Below are 12399 nucleotides of genomic sequence, written 5' to 3' on the forward strand. Positions count from 1 at the left end.
ATATATATTGTTCAAGTTAAGCTTCTTGTTATCTAGACAGTTATAGTTGTATTATAAATTATATTTATATTGCCATATTATCTATCTTTACATCTAGACTTTACATATAATAAATAATACAATATTTGAATCTATATCACTATATCTATAATAAAAATAATCTGTAGAGTTATATCTAGAGAAAGTTAACTTTTTTTCCTTATATTTATAAGTCTAATTTTGTGTTTCAACTTTCTATATTTTTTTTGTAACTGAATCATTGTCAGCTAACGCTGAGCCTTATATGTTTGAACCCCAGAAATCACAAAGTTTACAAAGTAAGGTCCCACAGTCTCCAGTTCTTGATAGGATGAGTAGGCCTACTAGTAGACTAAGTGATCCGACTAATTTTTGGTAAGTGGTGGTACCAAGACATTGCTGGACTGAAACATTCTTACGTATACATGTTTGATAAACAAATCTCATTTTAGCTTTTCTATCACCAGGTGTAAATGTGGATGCTGTAAGCACATGGATACAAAAAACTGAAAATATATGCTGTACAGAAATTCACAAAGTATCACTGAAAATGTCTTCCAATAACCTGCCATGCATAAGCAATCATCCAGGATTCAGACCTGTTGGTTTGGACAAAGACAGTCTACAAACTGCACATCACAATTACAGAGAACTATTTGGAGACCATTTTAATGATAAACATGAGTAATTATAATAATTTTTGTTATCCATATTATAAGGAAATGTGTCTTACAGTTTGTGCATTACACCAAACAAAACAAAACTATAGACAACCAAAATATGTATTCACAAAGAAATATTGATTTAAATATACATAATTTAAAATGCATAAATATATAATGTAATATACAAGTTTAGAGCCGATTCTTTTTAAAATAATGTTTCTCTACCTAAAAGAAATATACGCCGTTATCATAATGTTAGACGACATGTTAAGAATGATACAATTTTGTACATTATTCATGTGTAACTTTCATTTTAGACAATACAGATATACAACATATAGACAGTTTGTTTGCTAGTGCTGGGGCTGTCTGGGAAGAAGCATTAGAGTTCCTCTTCCATCCGTGTAGTGAACAAGATCAGAAAGGAATTTCCAGAAGACACAAAAACAGGTTTCAAGCCATCAGTATGCTAAAATGGCTACAAAAGTTTTTAAAATAAATATGTATATATAGCATGAACAAAAAAAAATATTTAATTTAAAATAAAAATTACAACCTTATTTACAGATGGTACAGTGTTGTTTTTATACAGATTTAAAACCGTGTCAATCTCTTAATAGTGTCCCAAGTTGGCCGTTCAAATTTAGAACATAATAGCTCTGGTATGTGATCTACATATTCAGTGAGGCTCTTGGCCAATTCTTTTGGGTCCTTACCAAATTCATCAAACAAATAGTTCATAATTCTATGCTGAAAAAAAAATTTACGAACAATGTTATATAACATAATGTGTAAATATAGTTTTAGGTCCATAAACCTTGCTATCAGACATTTGCTATGTAATTAAGATACAAGTTTTTTTTGTTTTAAGACTTTTGCATTAGTTTCAAAAGAAATGATATACATAAATTTAAACCTTGTGTTGGAGATTTCTTTTGTTTTTTTGATGCTGTAGTCTCCTTTTTTTTGTGTTTTAGAAAAATTATACTACATCGTACATTTCCTTCCTCGTCTGTGTCATCAGTTTCCTCTTCACTATTTTCATTGAAGTGCATGGCAACCCATTCCATGCTTTAATAGCACTAGGGAAGAAGGAGCATTTGTACAAATTTGTCCTAACATATGGAACGAGGAATGTGCCTTTATCTTTGTGTCTTTCTGAGTATTTTATTAAATTTTGTTTTTGTATTTGAAGATTATGGTTCAGTGGCTAAAGCAGTTGTAGTCATTCTATAGATTGCCTAATTATTCTATAGAATACCGGATTTCGCCCAATGACGGTAACATAGATAAAGGAAAAGAGAGAAAGGAAGCTACTTTAAAATGAGAAGACTTTTCGTGGGCTACTTACAAGTAAAAAAGTGTGTACTGTTTCGGAATCAACAGAAATAGGCTAGTATCTACTAATATGTAAATCAGAAAGTAAGGCGTATGTAAGTATATATGTATGTATGTTGGTTTGTTTGTTTGTATGCCCCGCAAAGAAATCAAAACCGTGAGACTTGATAAAACTTGGAATAAATGTTCCTTAGATCATGGCGGAGACCGTAGTGTATGTTTAATGTCCCTACCACTACCGGAGGGCCCTAAAAATAGACAAAAGGTACCTAATTGTAACTCTATTAAAAAATCGAAACTTTTTAACAAATCGGGTAAACCCGTTTTCACACTCTACTTTTGATTTCGTGGCAAAATTTAAAACAAAATGGAAAGGGAACATTCTCAGTGTTTTAACATAGATATAAATTCAAGCCAGTAGATCAGTAATACCAAAACTATGGCCCTCAGGCCTCGGGTCATATCCGGCTAGTACACAATAATTATACAAGTCATGATATAGACCATCGTTTGTAGGTGAAACGTTCACGGTACATCAAAGTTGTTTTGACACTATAACAAACGGACAGCCACTCTTATTTTGTACATCCTAGTGTTACTAATGGGTCGTGGCGGCAGGCTAGAAAAGGTCTATAATGCTTACCATAAGGTATCAAAGTTGAATGTTAAAAGCAAGCTGGGATATTTAATTCGGAATCTTAGAAGACTTAAGGAATGTGCTGTTAGATCCATACACATTCACCGTCTTAAGACTCTTGTCAGTCAAAATAGGTTTAAACTCGAGAAACTCTTGTGGCGAGTATTTGTAGTAAAAAAGCGTAGTTTTACATAACTTATATTAACTTATAAACTTATATAAACTCACTCTGTCTGTCTATCTGGTAAAAGGTTTGAACATGTTTTTTTCTCCCATTTCCCATTCTTGGATCAAGCTGAAACTTTGCATTATTATTCATTGTACCTGACAAGACATGAATCAATAGGGTTTGTTGGACTAGTCCGTTTCGTTTCTTTGATTAAAAAGTATTGGGCCGGAAGTCGCTTTTTTAATGTATTTATTTTATGAGTATTTTACCCAAGATCTGTGTTGTTTTTTTAGGACAAGCTTATTTCATGTACCCGGCATTTTCCGATACACAATTTAATACACAAAGTAATTGTTGAAAAAAATTGTAGTGATTTTAAACTTTAAATGATTACTTAAAAAGGTGTTACTCTAATCAATTTGAATATTATTTTGTTATGAATGTCACTGTTTATTTTGTGTCTGTTCTAGTTTCTTAAATTTTTCTTGAGTAAAGGGGTCGTTTTTCTCCTAATGGGTATACCTGATTTCTCCAAGCAGCCTTTGTAAAATATTGGTCCTAAATAATGCTATGTTTATAAACGAAAAATCGCATGGCTGCATTATGATGAATGTACGTGTTAGTTCAATAAATTTTATATTAATAGGTAACTATAAATAACCGCATAAATAGATGTAAGTTTAATTTTTTTTTCTGTTAGATAAAGTCATATGGCAAATTTTTGTTTATATCCTAATTCTAAAAAGGAATAATAATAGAATTATACAGTAAAAATAATCACTAAGTTTTTCTTTTAATAATTTTGAAAGTCTAACTGAGTTTGTGTTTTTTCAGATGTACACAAGCTACACAATGAGTCAGTCCATCTCTTCAGACTATTTACAAATGAGAGTAAAAATGTAGGCTTCGATATTTTTAGTCTGAATTTAAGAAGTTACAATCTTCAAACAACTAATATATTGCCTCTTCCATAAAACTTTGTACTTAAAAAATAAATTTATCCAATGCTCGAAATCCTTCTTGTATACTTAGGCCCTATTTAAATCGATCCGGTATCAATGTATTAAGTAGCAATAACCCCGCAAAAAAAAATTAAATGAAAGATTGAGATATACAAATATTTTTGTGACGGTACGCACCGGTACGGGGTACCGGCACCTTTTTTCAATGTCGGAAAAAATGATTACTTTTCTTGTAATTCAACGTTAATTGTTAATTTATTATTAGTTGAAAGTTAGACAATCTATCACTGAGTACAGGAGCCTTTTTTTATTTTTACAAAATAAAAAGAACTTTATATACTTTCAGCCGACATGCCGTATTATTAAAAACACTCTATGTGAACTTCTCAATCATCTAGAGTCTTAGACAGTCATTATTTTAGACTAGATTTAAGTAGAGTCTAGACCTAGATTTAATAGGCATATTATTATAAAAAAAAATAATCAGTCATTATAGACACCATTCGCAATTTTATTTTTAGGTCTAGGCATTGAAAAGTAAATCTATTAATAAACTAAAATCGATCTAAGTCTAAGTAGGCTACTAACTTATTAAATAAGTCATTATAAGTATAAGTATTATAATGAATATTGTATAGATCTAGATTGAATATATTATAGATAGATCTATAGATAGATCTCTAGTTTAGTAGATTAAGTATAGAGTATAGTAAACGTATTACAGTATTATTAGATCTATGTCTTATGTCTATGTCTATATCTAATTAGTTCAAATAATCTAATAATTAAAAAACTTTAGTCTTTATTAATATCTATACTTTTTTCCTTATAAAAACTGACTATAGGCATAGCATAGGCTAGACTCGCAATCTAGTCTCAAGATAGAATCTATACTATTACTAGATCTATTCGATTTTTATATATAGATCTAGACTAGAATTAGATTATAGATCTAAATATAGGCCTACTAATGGAGAGATGATATGAGGTGTTAGCTAATAGCGTTGCTCAAGAAACAAACCTGGGTTTTTCTAAACTCTAATGCTTGGTATGTAATAGTAAAACAGCACCTACCTAAATAAATCGTAACTAGCAATCAAAAACCTATATTTATTGTAGTATATATAGGTCTGTGGTTGTATTTTATATAGTCTTCGTAACTTCTTCTATAGAGAAATGACTTTTTGTAATTTCTTTTACTGAAAATTGGCCTATTCGCGTCTGACACATATATAAATTTTATGTTCAGCAACAAACCCTATTAAAAATATTAACCAAATAGTTAATTAATTATTTGTGATTAATTATTTTGTTTGATATCAAAATAAGGGGAATACATGCTACTTAATGAGATATGTGGATGTGTATATGGATTTAATCCCTTTTTTTATGTTTTGACACGTTTTCTCCCATTTCCCTTTCTCAGATCAAGTTGAAATTTTGCAGAATTATTTATAGTCATTATTTATACATGAATCCATTCAAAAATTAACAAATTAGCAAATCAATTATACTAATTAGTATTATTATCATTGTTATTATTATCGTCATTACTATTACCCATTATTGGTTGTATTAGACATCTAGAGCAAATTGTTATATTCTAAGTCATCTAAGTATTTTTTTTTACGCTAAGAAACATATTAGCTATTAAAAAACTGTTTAAAAAATAAGATTTGGGGGGAGGGTGTTCAATATGAAAAACATCTCAAAAAGTGAGCTAAAAATATCAAAACCGTGAGTTAAACCGATTAAAAGTTTGTGGTTTCTTTCGGAAAGGTGTTAAAAGATTTTAACTCGAAATTTTGTACAGCTTAATAGAACTCCACCCATGGAACTAAACTAACTCCACCTATGGAACTAAACTAACTCCACCTATGGAACTAAACTAACTCCACCCATGGAACTAAACTAACTCCACCTATGGAACTAAACTAACTCCACCCATGGAACTAAACTAACTCCACCTAAAGAAAACTTAACACAAGACACCTCTAACCTAAATACAAGAAGCCTCACATAAAAAAATTCGAGCGACACAGATCAGTGGTTCTCATAAGATTGCTTTAGACCTTTAATTTTGTGATTCACTCATAAGCAAATACATTTTGATGGGTTTTGTTGCTTGATCTATGATCGACAGGGAAGGTGTAGACCTTGTAGCTAGTGATAATATCGCATGTCCTTTTCTAAACTTACAACATCTAAAATAATAACTGTCATGGAATCCCCATATTGATGAAGCTATCAAAAAATCAAACAAAGCATTAGGGTTTATTAAAAGAAATTTCTATAAATCAAATAAGAACATAAAACTAAAATGTTATTTAACCTTGGTTAGGCCAATAATAGAATATGCATCCTCCGTTTGGGACCCCTCAACTCAAGAAAACATTAAGAAACTGGAACAGAAACAAAATAGAGCAGTGAGATTCATAACAAACGAATATTCACATTGACTAGAGTAACACCTTTGGTTAAATCACTAAATTTAGAAAGCCTTCAGAACAGAAGACTCAAAGGTAAAGTAGCAATCATACATAAAACACTGAACCATAATCTTTAAATACAAAAACAAAATTTAATAAAATACTCAGAAAGACACAAAGATAAAGGCACATTCCTCATCCCATATGCTGGGACAAATTTGTACAAATGCTCCTTCTTCCATAGTGCTATTAGAGCATGGAATGGGTTGCCTGAGCTAGCCAGGAAAACCAGTGACTCGGCAGAATATAAGTCATTGGTTAATATGCATGACTAAATGCATGACGCGTAGGACGTAATCTTTTTTGAAGTAACGTATGTATTATATAAGATATAAGATAATAATAATAATAAACTCTATCAACTATTAAAAGACAGAACGGCTTACGGCCGAAACAAATGGTTGCTTAATGTTATGTCGCACCCACCCCCTTCCATCTCTCTTCCTGTCACACATACACAAAGCCTAAAATAGATTAAGTTATTTCCCACATATATACAAAGCTACACACACAACGCACACACACACACAAAGTAGCCTTAGATGGGATAACTGTATACCCAACGTGAAACATTGGCCAGAATTAACTTAACACTGAGGGAACAGAAGAACACGATTCCTCTGATATCTCCACATTCTTTCTAGCGTTACAGATTCGCTCCAGCGAATTTTATTGTCACTCTTGTGACCGATATGGTTGTAATGATAACCCGAACTAATGTGCTTCCGTGCGAATCGAAAAAAATAAGGTCAATATATATATATATATATATATATATATATATATATATATATATATATATATATATATATATAATATATATATATATATATATATATATTGTATTATTATATTAAAAATATATTATTAATTTTTTTGCGAGCCATTTATCAGGTGTGGATCGAGAAATGTGTAGGCATGTAAGGGCTTTCTGTGTCATCAATAGTTCATCACTAGTGCGTGTTAAAATCTTTTTTTAAAAATATTATTTTCTTAAATGTACTTTTGTTTGCAGTGGCGTAGCTAGGACTTTGTCATCATTTGGGAGCCCCGTGGGCTTGACCTCTGTGGGGGCCCCTGCATTTTGCGTAATATTTAATATTTAATGTAAAAATCACTTATTTGGGGCCCCCTTCAAGTGGAGGCCGAGGGAGGGGTTCAACTTCTCCCCCCACCCTAGCTACGCCTCTGCTTGTTTGTATGTATGTTATTAAGCTCAATGATAGTTTAAGGCAATTTAAGCCGAAAGTTGTTTTTTTTTTGTTTTTTCTTAAAGAAAAAATTGTTTTTTTGACGACCCTTGTGCTGAACCTTGTCTTGAACAGAGTTCCGTTACAATGAAGTACAGAGATTCTGCTTAGAGAGCTTTCAAGTATTTCATTTTGGTATCAATTGTTATGACCTCTTGTTTTTTTTTTTTTTTTTTACATCTTTTCGGTTGCTTTTTAAAATCAAATAATATTTCTTAGTTTCAGACCGTTACTTTATAAATAAGATATTACGTCCTGGCCCAAACATTTCGCAGGACGACAGAGGATGACTGCTGGTAGTTGAGCCCCATTGCCTTACTAGGTATTAAATGATCACATTTGTGTATCTGGTAAGGAACTGTGACCTGGACACGGGCGAGCGATCCCAGACAACGCGTGACAGGGTTTCCATTACCTGCCAAGGACGTCCAGGGCATTGACACCGTATCGAAAGGTAAGGGACTTACCCAACTGTAACAAATCCTGACTTTATTTAAGGCACCACTGGTTTATTAGTTCTGGCATAGGCGCATCTAGAATGTTTTGGTTTCCAGAAGGGGGACATATGTCATCGGTTAAGGATGACGCTTCTGTGTGTATAGGTCGCGTGTGTAGAAACCGTTAAAACCAACGGTCTTGAGTTCCAGTGATGATAAAGATTATGCCATAGAGAAACGCAGGGCATATTATGGTAGAAGCTCAGATAGAAAATACACAATTTCATTATGGCAACTTTTTGCAAGTTATTGGTGTTCGCCTTTTCAGTAATATGATGCTTTTATTTTTTTGAAAAAAGCACATTTAGCCGCATTTTATAGCTGTTTATTCGAGAATTACAAATAAAAGAAAATCGTATCAAACATAATAAAAAAAACTAGCTAGGCAGGAAAGAGAAAGGCATGGAGGGGGGGGGGGGAAGAAGGAAGTAAATATGTTGGAAGATGATGTTAGTTATAGGTGTTAGAACTGCTACATTGCAAGCCCTAATTTTTATGACCTCTTTAAATCGCTAAGGTACTTTCGATCACCTAATACAAGTGAGATGAAAGCTCGGGCATTAGCTGTGGTCGGAATAATGTTGCCCAGTTCCCCTCCCTCCACGCAGCAGATGTATCCTATGGAACAGCCATTGCGCAGCGGCGTCGAAGGCTCTGCCAGGATGTAGCACTGTGCACTCCAAACTTCCTAAGGGTCACTGATTTTTTCTCAGATTGATTCCCGAAGCATTTCCCATGGTCGGGTATAGCTGCAAGGCAGCAGAGGTTTGAATTCGGAGTTTTCCTTTCCTAGGCTGGTAACAAGCCAAGGCTAACGAGCCCATCCTGTCCGAAGCTTACTGGTTTAGGTGCAAGTTACTCGCCTTTTCACCTCCTGTTAGTGAAAACAGTTCCGCCGGATACAATATTTGAGCGATACGTGAAGGTCAGGAGTTGGACTGGTTGTCGGAGACTACTGGAGAGCGGGGCGTTATAAAGCAGATCGTTCCAAATCGAGTCATATGTTTACGTCAGAGAACATTATGATGCGTAGAAAGTAAAAAAGGGGGTTCCAGAGAAAGAGAGAGAGGGGAGAGAGAGAGTGCGAGAGAGAGAGAAAAGTTAGGAAAGAAAGCCGTTTCATTTCATTATAACAGATACAATAATTCACAGGTTTAAAAAAAAAACAACTATTTTAGGGGATAGTTAAAATGTGGCCCGTTTATAGACATTTAAGAAAGAAAAAGAGAGGATGTTAATAAACCCTTGGAACTAATGAGGAGGGGGGGGGAGGTAGCCGACTTTCAGGTGTGTAATGCCAGTAACTTAATATTGTCTGCCTATGTTCTTCCTTTACCTGCCTCCTTGCCTTCGTTCCTGGTGTCGTGCTAGCTTGTGCTACCCTACCCCTACCTGCACTGCCTACCTTTAAATCCCACGTTGACGATAATTACCTGATAACAGCAACGTCAAAGGGACTAGCTTTTGTTTCTGCATGACTGACTACCGGAGGGTTGTAGACGTATTCATATTTAAGGTTAAGTGTGGGGGGGGGGTATTTAAAGACATAGTCGAACTCATTTGTATGTGAGTTTATATTTCTTTCCAAATGGTTTCTCCCATCACTTCAGTTGTTCTTTCACAGAACCCAGCAACAAAGGTCTAGGACGTATGTAAATAAGGGTCACGCGAGGACACGTTTCACGTGCCAGACACATCGTTATTTGTTGATCCATATCAGAAGCAGAGGCGTAGTGAGGGGGAGGGCAATGGGGCACGATGCCCCAAGGCGAGACCCTCAGCGGGGTGCCACACTTAAAGAGGCGCAAAGAAACAAAAATGTATTTGTATTATATTATTATTAAATATTAAATAGTTTTATTTATAAGCCTATATTTCTATGTGATGTTCATGGAAAATTGGAGGGGGGGGCGCCAATAAATTTTCTTGCCCCGGGCGCACGTCTGCTCACTACGCCTCTGATCACAAGTGAAATTTCCAGTTTACTTAGCTATAGTACATGCATTACATCATTTTGTATAGACCTACACACTTTATATTATGTACTAAATGACTAAACCCAGTCTTGGAAAAATATGCAATATTAGAAGGTCATGGTAGAAATCCTTGATTAAAGACATTGTTAACTTGCCCTGTTTGAGAATGCCGATACTAAGCAGTTTTACCAGACAGAAAGGCGGCGAAAGCCTTACAAAAGAGGATATAAAACACAAAACAAAATAGACTTTAAAAACACTAGGCTTACATTTTGACAATATAATTGATGAAACATGTCAGTAAATGGCCATATTACAAGTTCTTCGGGGCTCACAAAGACCTTCCTTCAGGGAACCGTACCAGGTAAAAGAAGAAGAGGCAGATAGAGAAAGCACTGGGAGGACCACATAAAGGAATGGACAGGCCTGCCATTGAAAGAGGCAAAGGACAGTTAGGAATGGAGAAAGACGGTCGACAAATCTTGCTTGGTGCTTCAACGGTCAAGCAGACTAAGGTAAAAGGTAGGGTAAGTAAATTATATGTTGTAAAATTACTACAGTAAGAATCATATTTCAAAGACAAAATGACTTTTCCATATAGATAGTAGACTTCAGTGGACATATATGTAGGTTCTGTAACTCCATGCGCCAGTACCTTAATGTGTACATCGTGAAACGAGTTTATTTAAGTAAATGAATAGTGTTGGTTTTTTTTTTTTTTTTTTTTTTTTTTTTTTTTGCTTTTTTTTTTTCAAAACGATAAAAAAAAGAACAAAACAAGAAAATAAAAAAAAATACTTAAAAAAAAACATAAACACACCAAGGGTTATCTAATGGGAAGGGTTTCACATTTACAAATATGTATGTCAATAATGTTATTTCCCTTTTCGATATTAAACAAAATAATTAATTGACTAATTAGTTAATGCTTTTATTAAGTATGCTTTGTTGGGCACAATAAATAATTGTTTAAAATTTCACATTGATTCGAGAATGTGTATCAACTTTTTACCAGACAGACAGAGTGAGTTAATATAAGCTTTGTAAAAATGTGTCATCTTACAGTAGGGCAAAAAGATTTCAAGTTGCAGTACTGGTCAAGGAACTAGACATCGACACCCCATTCATTTAGCTACTGTACGCATTATTACTGAGTTTGTTTCAAACAGTACATAGGAAGGATAGATTTCGACTTCTTGAAATATGTCATAGTAGTATCATTGTAGTATCATAGTAGTATCATTGTAGTATCATAGTAGTATCATATAGCCACTTTTAAAAGGAGAAGAGTCCAGATGACCAAGCCTCATTCGAAACAAGTAACATGATGATGATGTGTTTTGAGATCTATATTGTTGGTCGCAACTAATCCTTGACACTTCACCTACACTGGGCGTGGAAACAGGCAAACATGTCACGTGACCGATAATGGGATATGTCCAAGTTAGCCCACACGGTATTTATCAAGTTGATTTACAATCATTTTTTGTTTTGCGACAACAAGAGAAGTACAGAACTAAGAAAGGGGGCAACAACTCTAATGCTAGTTGGGCAGACGTGACCTAGTTAGGCATGGCGACTAATGTAGAATGTTATACTTTTTGATTGAAATGATACAAATGTCGAGTCATTTGCGCCTCAAGAGCGGACGCAGGTAAATACTTGAAGTCATATATTTTTTCTTACCTAGTTGACATAGAATTACGCAACTTTAAGGGCAAGAAACCCTCTCACCGTAAAAAAAAAAGAAATTGGGTTTAACAATTTAAAGATGTCATTTCTGAGGTAGTCTTACATTGGATTAACGATGACGAACAGGGATTGGCTAATGACATTTTGACAAGTTTCAAATTACGTACATAGAAATGTAATTTATTTAATTAATTGACGATAACACTTAAGACTTGTTATAAGTCGGTCGTTGGAATGTAGCACCAGATTGCATAGGTTGTAAGACAAATTTACCAATAAATAATAAAGATTACTATTAATACTATTATTATTATGTTAATTATCGGTCGTTGGCTTGTCGCTCTTATCAGTCATTATTGTTATATGAATATAATTACGCCATTTTTTTAAAATAAGTAAACTTTTGAGTAACTGGAACAAACTTCTCTTGTGAACAATATTACAATACACAGATTTAACTTGAGATGAGATCAAACAGTAATGAAATAAACTGATATTTAATCCAAATCTAACTCACAACAAAAACACGTCTTTACTTTTTCGTGTCACTAGATAGTTTCCCATTTTTAGCTTAAATTATGACAGACCCTGTCGTGATTTCATCATTTTCCAAGACCAAAAATAATGCTCCCTTTCTTCACCATCACCTTGAAAGAACACACACACACACTCTATAACAATCCTCCCATGTTATGGATGCCTTTGG

At 33.8% G+C, this 12399-nt stretch overlaps 1 protein-coding gene and 1 pseudogene across 1 annotated transcript in view; both read left to right on the forward strand.

Annotated features, from left to right (window-relative positions):
• The first annotated feature begins 283 nt into the window (after positions 1 to 283).
• On the forward strand, positions 284 to 1488 carry LOC129928966 (uncharacterized; annotated as a pseudogene).
• Positions 1489 to 10417: 8929 nt separating this feature from the next.
• The window catches only part of LOC106067086 (mucin-2-like), a 34888-nt gene continuing 32906 nt past the window's right edge, over positions 10418 to 12399 (forward strand). Inside the window, exon 1 of the mRNA XM_056045573.1 lies at positions 10418 to 10528. Coding sequence (XP_055901548.1) covers positions 10418 to 10528 — 111 coding nt within the window. The remainder of the gene's footprint in view (positions 10529 to 12399) is intronic.

Source organism: Biomphalaria glabrata, chromosome 11 (genome assembly GCF_947242115.1).
Source record: "Biomphalaria glabrata chromosome 11, xgBioGlab47.1, whole genome shotgun sequence".
Lineage (NCBI taxonomy): Eukaryota > Metazoa > Mollusca > Gastropoda > Planorbidae > Biomphalaria > Biomphalaria glabrata.